We start from the raw sequence: 18,844 nt of genomic DNA on the forward strand, positions 1-18,844 counted from the left end.
AGTTAAATTAAAATTAATTTAAATATAATTTGTTATGTCAATTAGGGATTTGGTGGGTCCAGGATAATGCAATTTGAAATGTGCAGGAGTGAGAACAAACTAACGTAGCATGAGGCCAATTATGAACGCAGCCAGGCACACCGCAAAGCAAACCTAATCCTCATTCTTCTCTGGTGTTGCATCTCCGTCGGCTTGCTTTTTATCTCACCGGATCGTCGCCATTTGATCCATCGACGGTGAAATCGCCTTCACCCGGGGGCCACTTATACTGCGACGTGAGTCTTTGAAGGTGTCACGGTTTCCGTCGGGTTGCCTTTCATCTCACCGGAACGCCGCCATTTCATCCATCGACGGGGACATCACCTTCACCCGAAGGGAAGAGCAACTGCAACATGAGTCTTTGAAGGTGTCACGGTCTCTGTCGGGTTGCTTTTCATCTCACCGAACGCCGCCATTTGATCCCTTGAATGTGACATCGCCTTCACCTGGAGGCCACATCCACTGCGACGTGAGTCTTTGAAGGTGTCACGCAACCCTCTTCTCCTCAACCATCTTTGTTAAGGTACATATGTCTTCATTGAATGCACGTGGACCACATAATGTCGATGGAACAAGCAATTTGTGAAGGCGCATCGTACGGCACAGCATATGATGATAGTGATCAGTATAATTCATGCGATGTTAATGTTCCATCGCTTAGTGAAGATGACACACAACATGTGGACAAGGTATTTTGTATGGTAGAAATATATTTGGTTATGTTTATATATAACTTTATTTTTAGTTTGATGTTGAGTTCTTAACACAGATAAGCTTTGTTGGAAGAATTGTGATTTCATTTGCTTAATTAGTAATTGTGTGGATAATCTTTCTTTCAACTATGCTAGAAAGGTGCTACATTTTCATATGGTTTATTATTTTGTTTGGTCACCATGTTTAATTGATGTTTGCAACTTTGATTGATGTTTGTTCTACACCTGTTTAGTTTCGATTGTTGATTAGTCGGTGATATCTATTGATAAGTAGGAATTGTGTGGAAGAGTTATTGTGAGTGTTGAACGGTGGATGGATATGTCTTTTGTTTATACGTTCTTGGTTATCAATTTCAGGGAAAAGAATCTGGAAGCGTTATTGAAGTAGTGGACGATGCAATGGCAGTGAATCATGAGGTGTGAAATATTCTTTATTTTACTGAATTCCTGTGCTCATGAGGGGATACTCATGAGGTGTAAAATATTCAAGAAGCTAGGAATTTTTTATTTTAATTAGTTGAGTACTTTTTGTGTTGAATGATATTTTTTTCTGAATGGCTTTGTAGTTACCCGATCACACTGGAATTCCATTAGATGAAATCCCGTACGTAGGATTGAGATTTGTTTCCTTGCAGCGGGCACAAGAGTTTTACACTAATTATGCAAAGAAAGTTGGCTTCGTGACCAGAATTCGGAATACCAACTTTGACAAGACTAGGAAGGATTCAAAGATACCCGTTAACCAATCGTTACACTGTAGTCATGAAGGTTATCGGGAGTCTCGAGCGAAGGCAACAACTCGAGTAAAGAGAATAACAACAGCCGGATACAAAGCAAGGATGTACGTCATGCTTGATAGGCAGAAGGATAATTGGATGGTTTCCAAACTAGAACTGAAGCACACCCACCCGTGTTCTGCCAAGCAAGCTGTGCACTACACTGAGTACATGGAACTGACCATGCATGCCAAGTGTGTAATTCAGAACAATGATGAGGCTGGCATATGGCCCAACAAGACTTATCTCGCACTGGCGAACGAGGTTGGTGGCTCGTCGAATTTGGGTTACTCAGAAAAGGATGTGAGGAACTTCATTACGAGCAATTTGCGCTGTGCTGATGGAAACGCAGATGTCAAGGAAATGATTAGCTATTTCATGCGAATGAAAGATATTAACCCGAATTTTTTTATGTAGTTGATGTAGACGAAGCTAACCAGTTTAAAAGTGCGCTCTGGGTAGATGCAAGATGCAGGGCTTCCTATGAATATTATGTTGATTTGGTATCATTTGATACAACGTACTGTAGAAACAAGTATGTATGTGTGTTTTTCCTGTATTCAAATGTTTAATGATTTTCGCATTTAGCTTGCTTTTGGTAATTTTGGTTGGATTTATTACAGGCACGGACTTCCATTTGCATCTTTTGTTGGCGTTAACCATCATGGCAAGTCCACTCTGCTCGGATGTGCTTTGATGGGAAATGAGGAAATTTGTTGCTTCGAGTGGGTCTTTAAGCAATGGTTGAGGTGCATGGGATCTCCCCCACAGGCCATCATCACGGATCAGTGCAAATCCATGTTTGGTGCTATCAAGAATGTCCTTCCAGATACTCGCCACCGATGGTGCATATGGCACATAATGAAAAAGATACCGCATAAGCTCGGAGGATATGCTCGGTATAAAGAAATAGATGATAGAATGCATGGCACTGTTTGGAATGCCAGGTCTGTGGAATCTTTCGAGAAGGATTAGTCTGCATTCATTGTTGAGTTTAACTTAGAGCGAAATAGATGGCTATCAGGTTCGTTCTGTTTTTGTGCTCTTATATTCCTTTTTTATAGTGGGTGTGTTATGGAATCTCTGTATGGTGATTATAACTTTTTTTCTGTTGGTTATGTAGACCTTTATGACGAACGTCGAATGTGGGTTCCAATCTATTTTCAAGGTAAATTTTGGGCAGGTATGAGAAGTACTCAACGGAGTGAGAGCATGCACGCCTTTTACGGTGGTTACTTGCATTGCAAGAGTAGACTGGTTCAGTTCATGCATGAGTATGATAACGTGCTTGGGAACAAGGAGCAAAAGAAACTGGAAGATGATGCTGTAGACTCTAAAGGAGTTGTTCCTTGTTCATCGAGTACTACAATTGAAAGACAATTTCAGCGTGAGTACACAACCTCTAAGTTTAGGGAAGTACAACAGGAATTCAGGAAAAAAGGGGATTGTTTAGTCCGTGGTGCGACTCACGAGGGTGATTTATTTCGTGTGATCATGAAAGAGCAATACATATTATATAGGGAACCTAGGTCCTGGAACAATAATGTTGAGTTTGATCCATCGATACACAAGATTCGGTGTGAGTGCAACATGTTTGCATCGAGAGGTATTCTTTGTTGTCACTGTCTTGCTGTTTACTTTTATTACGGAGTAGACAGAGTACCATCTTGCTATGTTCTTCCTCGATGGAGCAAGAATGTACAGCGGAAACACACTTTCATTAAGAGTAGGCATGACGAGAAGCGATCGGATGAAAGCCACAACTTATTTAGAAGACTGTCTACGCACTTCTTTAATGTGGCACAGGAATTCGTGACATGCGAAGAAGAGGCGGCCATGTTACATTCGGGTCTTGATGAGTTAAGGGCCAAGTTGGTTGATTATCGTGCGAACTTGGGCTCCAGAAGTGTTCCCAATACAGATAACAACATGGTGACACAGTCTGACCCAGCTTGTGTTGCATCTGACATTCAAGGTCCCTCTAAGGTTGTAACAAAGGGTCGACCGAGACTAAAGAGGCTTGGATCTGAACAGGATACATCCATTAAGAGATCTATGCGAAAGTGTCTACCAGTGTCTAACCACATGTTTGCATGCCTTGATGGATAAAGTTGAAAGTGTTATTCACTTTTTGTTCATGCATGTTTTCACCTTTCAGGAAAATAATGGAGCAATCAATCCAAACATAGTGGCGGTTCCTGCTCTGAGCGCGAATGAATCACATGGAAATGGCGGGTTCTTGTCTTTGTTACACTCATTTCGACATAGTTAGATTACTTTTGATTATGGATTTGTATGGACACTTGCTGTCTTTAGTAATAATTTTTTTCCACTTATCTTTTTACAAAGTTTTCAGGTTATTAATTTAAATGACATTTTTAAGTTGAGGATATAATTACTTAATGAGTTTTTTGTCATTAGGATGCGTATCTTAATATTACGGTTACTACCCCAAAATTGTGTGAGTTATGCCTCATAACGAATCAATTAAGACTTATTTGAAACCTTCAAGCTTTCGTTACTTTAAAGAATATCGGCATGTATAAGACACATCCGTACTAAGACAACTGTTGAGAACTGACGCCGTAATTATGCTGTAAATGGGAAGACACATCTGAAATTACACGCCAAGACCAAAATGAAAAAAGTCAATCTTAAAATACACATATGGTATTAGACACATCCATATATACATAGACACATTCGGACAAAATATGGAAGACACATCTGTCGTTAACCAGCCACATCCAAACAAGAGACACATCCGTGAGAAGGAAAACCTGTTAACATCACATAACTATATTAGCCACTTTCAGTGCAAGACACATCCATGTTGAGACAATTCCGAAAATGACACGATGAATTAAGCCAGAAACATATAAGACACATGTGAGATTAAATGCAAGCACGAAAAAGACACATTATTATAAGACACATCTGGCATATGGCACATGGATACATTTGATAAAAATACGGAAGACACATCTGTGGTTAACAAGACACATCCATTCAGAAGACATATCTATCCACACCTGTCAGAAGACACATCCCTTTTCCAGCACCTACAAACAACACCTGAATAACAATACACTGCTAACATAAATGGAGACATCCAAAATAGACGACAATCAAACTGTGACATGCTTATTAATTGAAAACAAAAATATCTCAAAGTGTATCAGTTGGTCAGCTTGTGCATAAACTTATCCCAGACAAACGTGTGAAGGAACAAGAATCCAAAACAAGATTCCTTTGTGTAAAACAAGGAAAATATTTAGACCCAACAAAAAATATCTCACAATGTGAGGATAACTCTACCCTAAGTAAACTAGAATGTAATATATAGGCTTTTTCTTTTGATATCTATCTTCTTTTGTGCGTCTATTTCTTTTGCACCCCTGCAGCTCGCCAAAGTATGCGCTTTGTCCCAGGTGCTGTAAACGGAGTCCTAACCTCCTTACATTTGTTCCTTGGTTGGTTGCGGCGCACAGGAGGTCGATTATGGCTGCTAACGGCATTCAGAGCATCTCCAATGTCTAAATTTTTGTGACATAGGATGATGTCAAGCATTATCTCCAACCTATATAACTTGATAGTGTCCTGCATGTGAAAATCAAAGTTAGGTAACTGCATGTAGGTACAGACAATAGCATGCGCTTAAAAAATCAGTTAACTACATATAGAATTTGGAATCTCACATAATCCCAGTCATTCACATTCCCGCCTTCAGTCCAGTACTCCATAAACTTTATTGCATATACCCCACAATCAAAACTATGTGAATGGAAACAGCAGATTGTATTAGGAGAACCAAAAAATATCTAAATGAAACTTAATAAATACAACCTTTGAAGATTTTGAGGGGGACTCACCTATTTGGTTGTACTGGAATAGGGGCATATGTGCAAGGTAGCCCTTGTTAAGTGGGCTTATAAGTGGGGATGGCCACCTGTGCTATGTCTTCAATGAGTCTCGCCTAAACCACATAGAAAACACTTAAATAGAATACAATAATAACGATTAAATAAAGCCTTAGGGTGACGAGATGTTGTGGTACCGCATATGCATCTAGCCTGTTCCGGAATGTATCCTGTGGTCTATTGGGTATGCTATCTAGTACAAACAGTTTTTTCGCAGATACATCGAACGCATACACCCACCAGTGACGGGTGATACATACAGGAAAAAACTACTGCAACATTATGCAACTGTAATTAGGCATTTCGCGTGGATTTATAATGAAAAACATATATCTGTTGTTCGGATGCAAATAAAAATAGCAACTTCTCATTTGACAAACAGACTTGCCCATTTTCTCTTTGAAGCTGTTACCTTATCAAAATACCTAGTATCAACACCAAAGTTTTTTCCCAAACCCACATACACCGGAGTTGGACCGTTCTGAAACTGCAATACATTCCTTTCGACCAACACCGTTTTCTGTCCAAAGACGAATACGAAGTTGTTCAATAGGTTTAATATACTTAAATTATTCATATAAAAGTCTCCTTACCAGTATCCCTGGACACACGCAGTATAAGTCATGCGTGAATCTTCTTAACCCTGAGTCATTGAATGCGCAACACATCCAGTGCATGACCTAATTAACCAGAATGTAAAGATTAATTATCCATAAAACAGAATGCTTAAACAAATTTGATTACCAAGTTTTTGCATTAAATACATTGTTATTGAGCCAAGCACGTGGCCTCAGGGTGTACAAGTCCTCCCTTCTCAGTACTAAGTGTGGTCTACCCTCATACGACGCGACTTTTTGCTTACTATCAAGGGATCTGTTCACAGCCCATCCTCTAATTCTTTGTTCGTCCCGCTCAGTGATTTTTCGTCCCTTTAGTAACGGATGAATGGGTCGAGGGAGGATGGTATGGGTGTTTTGAAGATCTGCGTCATTCCAAGTGAGAATGATGGGCGTGGTGGACTCGGTGTGCGGACTGAAGACCCTTTTGGAATAATTGTTTGTATCGGGTCGATGCTAATGGCTCTCAATGGGTAACATCGTTCGATTTTTGCCCATAGTCTTTCGCACTCCGGATCTCGCTGCGATAAGATGTCAGGGTGCCTGTTTCAAGATTAACCATGTGGGGTGGTCAACCTATATGAATTCCTAAGAGAAGAAGTAAAAAATAATACACACTAGCAATGGAAACAAAGTTATATACTATTCACTTACACGTCAAAAAATTCACTTGAATATTCTTGAATTCCTAAATAGTCAATCATTGTAGCTGACGGAGTTTTTGGTTCAGCATCATACGTCTCAGTTGGTTTCTTTGATATTTTCGGGAGGCTTGTTGCGATGTTCTCCCCTGCTGTCCCTTTTTGCTGTTGTGGTTTGCTTTTCTGGGTTTTGATGTGGATTCTCTTGCCAATGGGTTGGTTATCCTCGTCATCATCATCGAAAGCAATTGCTTTATCATTTCTTATCACTGAGCTGCTTATAACTCCTGCCTTCATGTCGGATCCTTGAAAGCGCATCATCAAAAACATGGTACACCAAAAAAAAACACAGTGATTTCGGGTCACTCAATCAACGCAAGTTAAACTAAAGACAGCATAACATATTTCTATTTTCGAGACAAGGCAACAATAGTCATTCATTAAAACATATGGTAAACCCGTGCTCGTGTACTTAGTTTGAAAAATGCATTAGACACATTCTTATACCGTCACATCTTACTTACTTTTTGGTTCTTTGTTCTCTCTGTCTTGCTCGTTCTGCTGATCTCCCCTACTATCGAACAAGATTTCGGTGTCCTCTTCAAATCATGTCTACGACGTAGTCTCCTCGCAATGGGCTCTTCGTCATCGTCATCGCCATCACCCTCTCTGCGATCAGATCCCTAAATTTACAACACCAAGCTATTCAGTTCCAACAAGGACATAGTGCCTAGATTTCACACTATTAACACAAATTAAATGTATACAACTTCTCTTTAAGGAATATTAAGGAGGGTCTTAGCAGCCAATGGTTAGAGAAAAAAAAAAGGGTGGAACGTTCACTTTGTTTTAATTTTACAAAGCTAAATAAAAGATTCATTACTTAGCCTTTTTTACTCACTATTTTGCACCCATCAGGACTCATTGTGTGGTTAGTGTCTTCTTTGTTAAGACCTGTGCCCATTGTGTGCTCCTCTACGGCACCTTCGAGGACCACACCGTCATTTCCTCCGGGTACGCCAAAAGCCTGTGTAGGGCCATCAACTAGTCAAATGACACATAAAACTAAAGCCATATCCAGCACAAACACATCCAAATAAGGTTACATGAAAAAACACAGTCATAATCGACACATCAGAGTCATTAATAATTCAACGCACAACCATAGATGCCGGGTCTTCAAAAGTGTACTTGCAGTTAATTACAAAAGAAAGAGAGCTTCAAAGAGTACATACCTCGGGTTGAATAGTTGCTGCCATGGCGCTAAGCTCCTTGGCAGTCCATGCAGAAAGCCACGGCTGAGGTTCTTGACAATTATCGAGATCACCATGCTTTAGCTTATGGAAGTACAACACCTGTGGATATTGCATACAAATCTTATTTATTAGGATACAAGGGATAGACAGATTAAGATGCATGCTGAATTAAAAATGTTACCAGCAAGGCAAACATGCAGCCCTCGTAAGACTTGTTTTTTTTTACATTGGTACTTCCTAATTGCTTGTTCTAATGATTTGAAAATATGCAACGGCCAACGGAATCTCACGGGATCAGATACATCAAGTATTGTATCGATGTGCCACGGCGAGATGACGTGTTGCACAGTCAGACACAGAAACATCTTCAGCACGAGCAGGATGAAATGCCTCCTAAACTCCATCCTGTCATCTTCAGTATCCGTAGCGCACTGGTTAACAAACTGTCTCAGCTGTATAGTATTTAACTGGGGAAATCTTCTTCGTATCGACACATGGTCGGCATTACTAGCGTCGAACGGGGGGAAGTCATCAACTGTAGCATACATGTGTGTTAAACACGGTAAAATGACCAACTGAATATGAATAATAAAGGTAAAACCACAGAAACCGAAACCATTTTAACCAATAAAATTCTTTTTTAAAAGATAAGGTATTCTCACCACTGGGCGGAATTTCGAACAGACGTTCGAACAGCTCAGCCCCAATGCGGATGACTCCATCAGCTACTTTCAAGGTGCTTGTTTCAGTGTCGTAAGCCTTGGCCAGCATCACCATTATCCCTTGTTTAACATTCCACTTTGGTACTAGCTTAAGGAAACCGAAACCAATTTCTTCTATCTCATCTAGCTTTGCTTGCGCTTGGTTAGTTTCCAGATCGTGGAACAGATCTGTGATATAGCACGGTGAACACTGTGTCTCTAGTAATTTCTGTTAACATTAACCAAGACCTTGAGAAACCAACCAATGCTAAAATAGAAAGAAACACAAGTTTATAAATGATTTAATACCGGCTTTCCCATGTCTTGACGTCAATATCTTGCAACAGTGTGAAAATTCTGTCCAGGTTCCAACTTGTGTTTTCTTCCCCGAACTCAACTACGTAAGCGGTTCAAGAAAATAATGAAATATAGATAAGCACTAGATAATTAAACGATCATATATCGCATTGATGTTATTTCATTATTTCAAACATGATTTGCACTTTAATTAATACTTGATTCTTACACATTGAAAATTCAATTAACCATCACTTTTGAATATATTAATAACATATTTATTCTATAAACAACCTGAGCACTATAAAGAAAGTGAAAGGAAAAGTTAACAGTGTGCTATAATGTGTATACTTAATTAATTATTAATAATCTATATATACCCTCTTAACGAAAATAGGAAAGGAATGAAAAGAAAAAAACAATAAGATGAGAAGTATCTAATTCTGACGAGGAGGAAAAAATTATATTTTTCTATTCATAAAATCATCCAAAACAATTTGCCGCTTTAAAATATGTATAAGAAAAACTCCAGCTTCTAAATTTGTTTGGTGTTCCTCGGCCTTTCCCTAAGTTAACTTTCATTCAATTTCATTTAGAAAAATAAATTAACAGAAGAAAGATAATTAAAGAATATCAAAAGGAAAAAGCAAACTCGGTTGTGTGAAGTAAAAAATGAACATATACATAGCTTGAGAATTAAGTATGTGTTTCTTCAAATTTTTTTTATGTTCTAATCTCAAATAAAGGATATAGTTATTATTGCTCATTTAGGCTATTCTTTGTTTATTTAGACTAAGATTGAATTGAAATTGAAAAATTGACACAATATTTTAATAATTAGAGATTAAAACTTAAATTTAAAAATTTCAAATTTCTTTCCAACTGCATTATTACCTATTACGGTAGCTACCTCTACCAATGTACAAAGACATGTGCACTGTGTACATAACACATACACATGAATATACAAATATAACACTACTGCATGAACAAGTCACATGTAACTAAATCTTAACTAATTAAATAGATCCAATTATGTGTTATTAATCACTAGTTGTTCAAAAACTTGACAAGCAGAAATTTGTAATACAAAAAAGCCAAGATCACAGCTGAAGAATTTGTAGTAGAAACATACGAACAAAATTCTTTAGCTCTGCATGCACATGTGATGATGTGTTCGATTTAAAGACATGTATATATACATATATATATGGAAAAGTATTGTTAGACACATCTAAGACAAAAGTTCAAGTTACTTTGTCAATGTGAAGAGGAATGAGAAGATACATCTGAGGTAAAGTCCCCACAAATTAACGTTATGAGTCTCACAATGGCAAGCTAATTCATCAACGATAGTACATACATTGTTACATATAGCACAATCAAATGTATCATATTAGATGGGAGCTGTCACAAGGATCATCAACACCAATTTAAATTGTTATTTTTAATTGGTATTTTTAAATTTTAATTTAAATTTATTCTACTACATGGGAGCTGTCACAATACTATTGATCGGGTTCGCCAACATATACAATGAATTAAAAAAATCAGTCAATTATTAAAAAACAAAAACTAAGACCAAAATATGGTAGAAAAGAAACAAAAGGGATGTGTACAACAACAATATTATATAGCAGGGGACCACAAATATGTTTCGAATTCTACTTCACAGTCAAAATTCGTCGAAAAAAATCATATCAGCATAACTATCATGGCAACATCATTTCCTTTTCTTAATATAGTTAGGCACAGCATCGTAAACCATATTAACACAGGGAACCACATCAACAAAAGGCCTATTAATCGACATATTTCTGTTTTCTTTAAATTTAAATGGAACATGCAGTAGACACAGCACCATTATTGACTAAATCTTAACTCCAGTATAAAGTTCACAAATTAACCGAATAACTAGCAATTAGCCAAAAAATTGAAGACCCACTTACTTGCTGTTGTTCCGCTGGGGTCGAAGGGAAGAGACACTGCAAGTGGGGGTTGAACTCGAGACAGGGATGAGGACGGAAGAGTCCAGCCGTCGCGTGTCTTCTGGCGGACCTACCGGAGGGCGTCGCGATTAAGGTTCTCACGGGTGGATGCGTCTCCACGACGGCAACATGCAACGCCTCACGGTATGACTCTTGGCGGATGTGAGACCGTACCTATCAGTGGCGGCAACTGGTTTTCTGGCGTTGACTCCGTTGACGAATGCGACCGGAGAAGACGACAATCCTGCGTGCTATGCGGCGCTGGCAGATGAGATGGGGAGTGGGGGTGTGTCTCAGCAGTAAGAACAAGTAAAAAGGGGGTAAATTAGGGTTACAGGGGTAAACATATGGTATTAGGATTAACTGATTGGGGTGTGTTTTTCTGAATAATTGGGCTTTGTAAAACAGCCCAATAGCATTTTGGCAGATTTTGGCAGATACCTTCTTGGTAACGTAGCACGGTTGTTATCATTATTATATTATTTTACAATGGATAGCATTATGGCGCCAAGAATACTGACGTAGTGCGTTCTGATGCCAGTATGCATACTTCTCTCTCCTAAACTTATTTTAGGAAAGTACAATCTTTATAATTATATAAAAATTAGTATTTAATGAATAATTATACTAATTATCAATAATTTTTATTTTTAATCATACATAATTAGTATTTATATGATATTTATATTAATAGCACATTTCTCTTCTTAACTTATTTTAGGAAAGTATATTTTTTATAATTATATAAAAAGTAACATTTAATAAATAATTATATTAATTATCAATCATACATAATTAGTATTTATATGATATTTATGTTAATAGCATCTCTCTCTTCTCAGTTTATTTTTGGAAAGTATTTTATTTATAATTATATGAAAATCAACATTTAATGAATAATTATATTAATTGTCAATTATTTTAATTAACGATCATTTTAATTATACTAATTATCTATCATTTTAATTGATAATAATTATAATACAATTTCCAATCATACATAATTAATATTTATATGATATTTACGTTAATAGCTTTCTTATGCACGTGTGCATTAATAACAGATAAATTGATATTAATATCAATTTCAATAATTAATTTTCTGCGACTAAAGGTTCACTACTACGTTATAGACATTTAGTAACATTTATCCGTTAACATTTTAATAAATGTTAGTAATTATCATAACATTAAATTTTAGGTAACATTCATATTCAAACATTAGTAAATACCATTAAATTTTTAAAAAAATTACAAAAACCGTTACCTATTCTCAGATAGCTCTCAAAAATCAAAATGGAAACCCTTATGCCATGAAATCCCCTCGCAAAAACCGCTCACAATCGTTCTCAGTTCTCACTTTCACTCTCATGTTGTGAAACCACCTCTTGCTCTTCCTCAGTCATCTCTTGTTCCGCCTCTCCAATCCCTCGCTCTGCCTCATCGATCTCACAATTCGTAAATTGAAACCACAATCGCGTAATTCCTCGTCTTCGCCACCGTCACAGGCTCTCACCGGAATCTGGAACGACCTGGAGGAGATCAGCGGTAGCTTCAAGAACTTTCTATCGCTTCTCTCGTCCAACAGAACCGTCACGGGGATCTCTAAACTCGCCTCTCAGCTGTTGCAACTGAAGCCCGACCACAAACGGCAAGGTGACGTCGACGGCGACGGCGACGTGGTGCCTGGTATGATGGAGGAGGCTGTTCGTTTCATCAAGGAAATTTCTATGCGACCTGATTGTTGGACTGAATTCCCCTTGCCATTCCATCACGGTAATACTTCAAACTTCCATTCGTTGCTAAGATCATGATTCTCTATCTCTCTTTCTGATTGTGAATTGTAATTGCTTGATTGATTAATTGTTTGCTTGTCCTATTAATTGACGTTTTAATCTGTTCCAGAAGATACATATTAGTTTCACATAGTTCGAAGTTTCACAATTAAATGAGTCCTGAATCTTGATCAAGTTGAATTGAGCAGAGAGAAATCGCTTCATATCACTCATTTTGTCATATATTTTGGAAAACCTATATATTTTGCACCTTTATGTTTCTTATGTGGTAAGTGTATATAACCTAGTTTACCTTCATGCTGTTGCTGCTCCTTCATGACAGAATTTGCTGTTCTTTGTACTGAAACTGAATATTAAAGCTCCACTGTTGTATATTGTTGTAATATTTGTAATCAACTAACCTTATAATTATGACTGGGGGGAACTCTAGGAGTAATTGCTACGATACATATTGCAAAGACGTTATTCCATGTTGTGAAACTAGTTGACCCCTTGTCAATATAGAGTCTAAAGTGGTAACCTAATCATGTCCTTCTAGCATATCTTCAATCTCTTGTCAATATGAGCTCATGCTTAATTTACAACTAGGAATAAGGTACATCAATCAGATTATTTGTATGACTTTTGAACTATTTGGTTACTTTGTTTTAACTCTTGCCTGGTTTTCTTTGGGTTATTTCATAGGCACTCTGTTGCAAGACCTGCTCCCTTAGCATCACTTTGTTTTAACTCCTTAAGTTGAACTATTTAAGGAGAAAGTGTGGACAAGATTCACCTGAGGATCCAAGTACACGCCACCGTATCCATCACCCAAATTTAAGTGGAAGGATTACTGTCCAGTAGTTTTAGGTCAGCTCCCTTAATTTGTTGTTGCCACAAAGTTATTTATCCACATTGCACAGTTCTTCAACAAAAGTGTAATTTTGGAATGAAGACTCTTGATTTATACTAACTTGTGCATCTCTCTCTAATCTCAGAGCTCTTAGGAAGCTATTCAAGGTGGATCCAGTTGATTACATGTTATCCATATGCGAAAATGAAGCTCTTCGTGAACTTTGCTCCCCCAAAAAAAGTGGAAGCTTCTTTTACTTGACGAATGATGACCGCTACATGATTAAGACAATGAAGAAAGCTGAAGTAAAAGTGAGTTCAATCTTGTCACAGTACACTTGCAATTAATTTCTTATAAAACATTCCAGGAAAGCATGATGTTATTTGATATTGTTATGCCGGATTTCTTTGCAGGCTCTCTTGAGAATGCTTCCTGCCTACTACACTCATTTTCGAACCTATCAAAATACAATGGTGACAAAGTATTATGGTTTGCATTGTATCAAATTAACTGGACATATCTAAAAGAAGGTACATTTCTTATAGTGAGTGTCAGCATAACAGAAACTTATCCAAAAAATGAGGCCTCATTTTTTATTTCTTTCACTTATTAAGTTGATCAAAGCTTCAGAGTGGTTGGTATTAACTAGTTCACATTCTAATAGGATAACAGAACTCTCTAGTTTAACAGAACTATGAAATATGAGATATAATATTTAGAAATTGAACAAAATAATAACATGTTTGATTTTCCAGGTTTGATTTATCATAATGGGAAACCTTTTCTGTTCTAAATATAACACCCATAGACGCTATGATCTTAAGGGATCTTCGCTTGGTCAGACAACTGATAAGCCTGAGACTGAGCTCAATGAAACAACTATCCTTAAGGATCTTGATCTAAACTTTATATTCCGGCTGCAACCGTTTCGATTTGAAGAATTTTGCAGGTGATTAATGATTTCAGCACTCAATTTATCATTTTGCCTTGGAAAGCTAGCCTGTTAAGTGGAACAATAGCAAAATCCAAATACATTTTGCAGTTTTAATTTGTTTCTTCACTGTAAGCTTATCATATCTGCATATACTTGTTATCCAGTCAAATTGATAGAGACTGTGAGCTTCTAGAACAGGAGGGAATTATGGACTATAGTTTGTTAGTAGGTATTCATTTCAGACATATATCACCAGATGGGGAACTTGTTCCTTGTGGATCTGAGAATCTTATTGGTAAATTTCTTATTTCAACACTATCTCCATTTCAAAATAACTGTCAATTTGGATTAAGTGATACAATAAAAAATTGTGTTTAATGTTTCTTGTGTTTGTGTTCTTTAAAAATCTCGTTTACTTCAGGAAAAGCCAAGAAGTCAAGGTTTCTATTATTATTATTAGCCAAAGATGGTTCACTATGATGCACTCCACTAGGCCTTTCCTTTTCAGAGTTTATCAAGAGATTGCAAAACATGTAAGCCTAATGGTAATTTGCTTCAAATCATTCACTTGTGTTAATCACTCTTATCTTCTTAGGCTGCTGCTGCCCTGGAGGGTGTCAGGGATATTAGGTTTTTTTTGTGTGACTATATAAAACTTATTAGTTTATATCAACTTGAATCCATTTCATGATAATGTATATACAATAACAGAGCTATATATAGCAGAAAACTAGAGTTGAGTACAATTGTTAGTACCATTTTAGAATTATTAGTACTTGTATATATACTTTATTATTTTATATCAATTTGGCATTATATTTTTTTGTTATATGGATTATTATTGTTATAAATAAGAAGATCCTAGTACCACTTGATCGATGTCTAATTTTAATTGAAGGCTATGACATGACTATGAATACTATTTGTTGTTTGTTTGTGTTGTGTTTTAATTTCTGAAACAAATTTAACTTATTGTGGTCTTTGAAGTTACTGTCTGTCATGGCTGTTATTCGTTTGGATGATGGTGATACTGATAATATTGAGAAAACATTAGCAGTTGCATTGATAGATTCATCAAGCAGTAATGTTACTGATAGAAGCATCACAACGATTGATCTGCTAGCTTCTAGCACATGGGAAAAGGCAAGTTTTTATTGCCTACATACGTATATCTCAACATTGCTAAAGACTGACTTCATTAGTATGTATTTGAAATTCTAAACTGCTTTCTATATGTTTTTCTAGTAGTGCTGATTAGTTGTCTTGATTGAATTTTGCTGTTTAGGTACCATCCTCTAAGACATTGATTACACCTGTCCAGTGCAAATCCTTGTGGAGGCAATTCAAGACAGAGATAGAATACAGTGTCTCTCAGGCCATTTCTGCACAGGCATGACATGTACCTTAACTTTTTGAGGGTTTCTTTATGCAAATGAAAATTAAGAAAAACTATTAGAACAAAATTAGACTTAATTTAAACCCTAATCTTTATTTCGGATGTTTTATATTAAGTTGTAGCCGGAACCAACTATTAAGTTGCACAAAAGAAATAAGGCAAGACTATACTTATATCTTTCCAGTTTGTATGTTACCTGAAATATACAGTTCATGAACTGGTCCAAAGAATTTTGCCTGTTTAGGTTCCATGTGTAAGCTACAGATGATGATTTGCAAACTAGCTTATATAATTAGTTTCACAAATATCATGGATGCATATTTAATCAAGGAATTTAAATTTTGTTCTTATTAGAAATCTATTTGTTAATTTATTTTTGTAATATTATTTGGATTTTCAGGAGGCCAACAAGCGTAATAACAACTGGTTACCTCCTCCATGGGCAATACTTGCTTTGATTATTCTATTGAACTCATCTATGACACTCTTAAGGTGCACATCAATTGAACTCATCTAATGTGTACTTTATTTTTTTTTTCCATTTCGTTCAACAATAAAGGCTATGTTTTTACTCACTCTTAACAACACACCTCTACCTGCAGCAGCTTCAGTGTAAAGAATGTATTTTATTGTACATAAATTATTGGATGGGAAGTTTAATAATAAAGAAACCACCTTGTTTCCATCCGACTGTTCTTTTAAATTGTTCTTACTCAATTTTGGTATTTTCTATGGCAGAAATCCATTGTATTTGCTTGTCATCTTTATTGGTTATCTTCTCATCAAAGTCCTATGAGTGCAACTGGACATTATGGGTGAATTTCGCCATGGAGCTGAGAGTATAATTTCTCGTTATCATATATTGTTCAATTCATTAATCATAATTATAATTATTTGGTCTATTCACCACCTTGGTTACTGAGTTTTGGATCACATACATACGTGACACATCAGTAGCATCAAGCTGGGGATTCCATAAATAGTCCTTTAGTTGAGCTACCGTCTACCAGCTCTTATTAAATGTTCACTAGGTATTTAACCATCTATATAAAAGCCTTATTTCGTACTTGTTTACTTTCAGCTGCCGGGACTCTTATCCTTGTCTACCAAATTCGTTCCAACTGCCATGAACCTTATGAAAAAACTAGCAGACGAGGGTGCAGATAACAATAATCGCAAAAATCCATCAAAAGGCGACTGAGTTAATATGTTCAATTGCATAAGAAGGCAGTGATGGATTTTTTGCAGGTTCCTGGTCTCTGCGTGCTGCAAGAAGTTGGGGAGACCGAGTTAGTGCTTCAGATTGTCAATTACTCATGTTTTATGTACTTTGTATCACTTTTCCTTTTCTTTTTTATATAGAATATTCATAGAGTTTAAGTGCTATAAGTATTTTTTTCTCATTTTATTTGCATCACGAAGCAAATTTGTACAATGATTATTGATTAATGAAAGTCTATAAAAATTTTATTTTATGAATTTGTGAATTTAATGAAATATTTTATGTTAATTTTAGTATATTTATATTGTGTATAATATAAAATAAAAAATAGTATAATATAACTAAAAAAATATTACTAAAGATCTTTTGTAACATTTTTTAAGTGTTACAAAAAATATCTACGATAACATTTTTCTAAGTGTTATAAAAAATATCTACAGTAATATTTTTCTAAATGTTACATAAAATATCTATTGTAATATTTTTTAAGTGTTACAAAAAATATTTATGGTAACATTTTTTTTAAGTGTTATAAAAAATATCTATTGTAACATTTCTCTAAGTGTTACTAAGAAATGTCTATTGTAACATTTCTCAAAATATTACTATAGAATATCTTTTGTAACATTTTTACTAAATGTTATTAAATCTTTAAAAAAAATGTTAGTAAAACTCTTTAGTAACATAGGGTATATTTAACATTTGCTAAAATGTTACTTATATACATAGGTAACATTTTAATATGATTTGGTAGCATTTTTTAAATGTTAGTAAAAATCAAGTATGTAGTAGTGGTTGTATATAGTGCCACATAGAAGGTTCATGAGTCTAAATTTTAGAGACAAAATATGTAATTTAATTTTTTAATTTGATATTCTTTCTTGACTACTTCATAGAATAAGAATGTATTCTACATTTTTCATTGAAATTATCCTTTTAAGGTACAAGTTATAAATTTTTATGATATTTTATTAATGTACCTATATATTCTATTATTCTTCTGATAATTTGATTATTGTTCTTATTCAAACTCATATTTTTTAATCTAACCTTACATTGTGATTCTCTTTTGTCGCAATAATTTACAATGCACCACATCCATCAAATACCATCTCAGATTGTATTCACTGATCCGAGTTCTAATTACATGGATGTAAGAGTTTAAAGAAGGGGCAATGAACTCTATTCTACTAAAGGATGGTTGGATCTACGAGTTATGCCCCACTTTGGTACCTGAGATTGGCGAGTTGCACTGATTTATTCATTGACCTTCTAATTGCTACTATTTGGTCTCTCAAATTAAAAAAGTGCACCATTGTAGTCCTTCATGTATTTTTCGTCACCAAAACTTAACATCGTTAGTGACGTAACTCAAGTTTTGCCACGCTGGACATATTAAAATGACGTAGCATTTTGACACTAAAGAAGGCATTAAACGATGTCATTTGAGCGTTATGACAAGATTGTTCAACCCTCAAATGACATAGTTTAATGCCTTCTTTAGCGTCAAAATGCGTATGACATCATTTTAATATGTCTAGCGTGGCAAGGCTTGAGTCACGTCACTAACGGCGTTGAGTTCCGGTGGCGAAAAATATACGAGGGACTACGTTGATGCGCTTTTTTGAATCTGGGAGACGAAATTATAGCAATTGAAAAGTCAGGGACTAAATCAGTGTAACTCGCCAATCTCAGGACCAAAATGGGTCTTAACTC

General features: G+C 36.0%; 3 protein-coding genes, 3 long non-coding RNA genes and 1 pseudogene across 7 annotated transcripts; 4 read left to right on the forward strand and 3 right to left on the reverse strand.

Annotated features, from left to right (window-relative positions):
- LOC107610630 (protein FAR1-RELATED SEQUENCE 5-like) lies at positions 600–2,503 on the forward strand. Its single transcript, XM_021111087.1, has 5 exons — positions 600–728; positions 1,110–1,169; positions 1,319–1,862; positions 1,946–2,063; positions 2,152–2,503. The coding sequence occupies exons 1-5, from the start codon at positions 600–602 to the stop codon at positions 2,501–2,503; spliced, it is 1,203 nt and encodes a 400-aa protein (XP_020966746.1).
- LOC110266424 (protein FAR1-RELATED SEQUENCE 6-like) lies at positions 1,325–3,800 on the forward strand. The gene is made up of 3 exons (XM_021111089.1): positions 1,325–2,552; positions 2,652–3,601; positions 3,687–3,800. Exons 2-3 carry the CDS (start codon positions 2,672–2,674, stop codon positions 3,798–3,800), a joined length of 1,044 nt encoding a protein of 347 aa, XP_020966748.1. The 5' UTR covers positions 1,325–2,552; positions 2,652–2,671.
- Positions 4,748–5,577, reverse strand: LOC110271933. The gene is made up of 3 exons (XR_002362794.1): positions 5,401–5,577; positions 5,227–5,302; positions 4,748–5,128 (listed from the first exon to the last, which is right to left on the reverse strand). It is a non-coding gene; the product is annotated as an uncharacterized LOC110271933 (long non-coding RNA).
- On the reverse strand, positions 5,837–7,008 carry LOC110271935. Its single transcript, XR_002362795.1, has 4 exons — positions 6,804–7,008; positions 6,213–6,608; positions 6,042–6,128; positions 5,837–5,968 (listed from the first exon to the last, which is right to left on the reverse strand). It is a non-coding gene; the product is annotated as an uncharacterized LOC110271935 (long non-coding RNA).
- LOC110271939 lies at positions 7,186–11,093 on the reverse strand. 2 transcript variants are annotated; one of them, XM_021123645.1, is made up of 7 exons: positions 10,910–11,093; positions 8,973–9,060; positions 8,625–8,892; positions 8,144–8,497; positions 7,942–8,061; positions 7,608–7,733; positions 7,186–7,389 (listed from the first exon to the last, which is right to left on the reverse strand). In XM_021123645.1, exons 4-7 carry the CDS (start codon positions 8,156–8,158, stop codon positions 7,216–7,218), a joined length of 435 nt encoding a protein of 144 aa, XP_020979304.1. In that variant the 5' UTR covers positions 8,159–8,497; positions 8,625–8,892; positions 8,973–9,060; positions 10,910–11,093; the 3' UTR covers positions 7,186–7,215. The 2 variants fall into 2 exon arrangements, with proteins under 2 accessions (XP_020979304.1, XP_020979302.1); XM_021123643.1 differs by lacking the exons at positions 7,186–7,389; positions 7,608–7,733 and having other exon boundaries at positions 7,945–8,061.
- On the forward strand, positions 11,095–15,247 carry LOC110266425 (annotated as a pseudogene).
- LOC110271837 lies at positions 16,307–17,285 on the forward strand. The gene is made up of 2 exons (XR_002362643.1): positions 16,307–16,745; positions 16,988–17,285. It is a non-coding gene; the product is annotated as an uncharacterized LOC110271837 (long non-coding RNA).

This window comes from Arachis ipaensis, chromosome B01 (assembly GCF_000816755.2).
Source record: "Arachis ipaensis cultivar K30076 chromosome B01, Araip1.1, whole genome shotgun sequence".
NCBI classification, from domain to species: Eukaryota; Viridiplantae; Streptophyta; class Magnoliopsida; order Fabales; family Fabaceae; genus Arachis; species Arachis ipaensis.

Excerpts from the sequence above, each read along its gene's own strand:
- LOC110266424 (XM_021111089.1), top strand. The coding sequence starts at position 2,672 with ATGTGGGTTCCAATCTATTTTCAAGGTAAATTTTGGGCAGGTATGAGA. Across the intron at positions 3,602-3,686 it reads CTATGCGAAAGTGTCTACCA|GAAAATAATGGAGCAATCAA; the intron begins GTGTCTAACCAC and ends TTCACCTTTCAG.
- LOC110271939 (XM_021123643.1), bottom strand. Across the intron at positions 8,498-8,624 it reads GTTCGAAATTCCGCCCAGTG|TTGATGACTTCCCCCCGTTC; the intron begins GTGAGAATACCT and ends TGTATGCTACAG.
- LOC107610630 (XM_021111087.1), top strand. The coding sequence starts at position 600 with ATGTCGATGGAACAAGCAATTTGTGAAGGCGCATCGTACGGCACAGCA. Across the intron at positions 1,863-1,945 it reads CATTACGAGCAATTTGCGCT|TTGATGTAGACGAAGCTAAC; the intron begins GTGCTGATGGAA and ends TTTTTTATGTAG. Across the intron at positions 2,064-2,151 it reads ACAACGTACTGTAGAAACAA|GCACGGACTTCCATTTGCAT; the intron begins GTATGTATGTGT and ends GATTTATTACAG.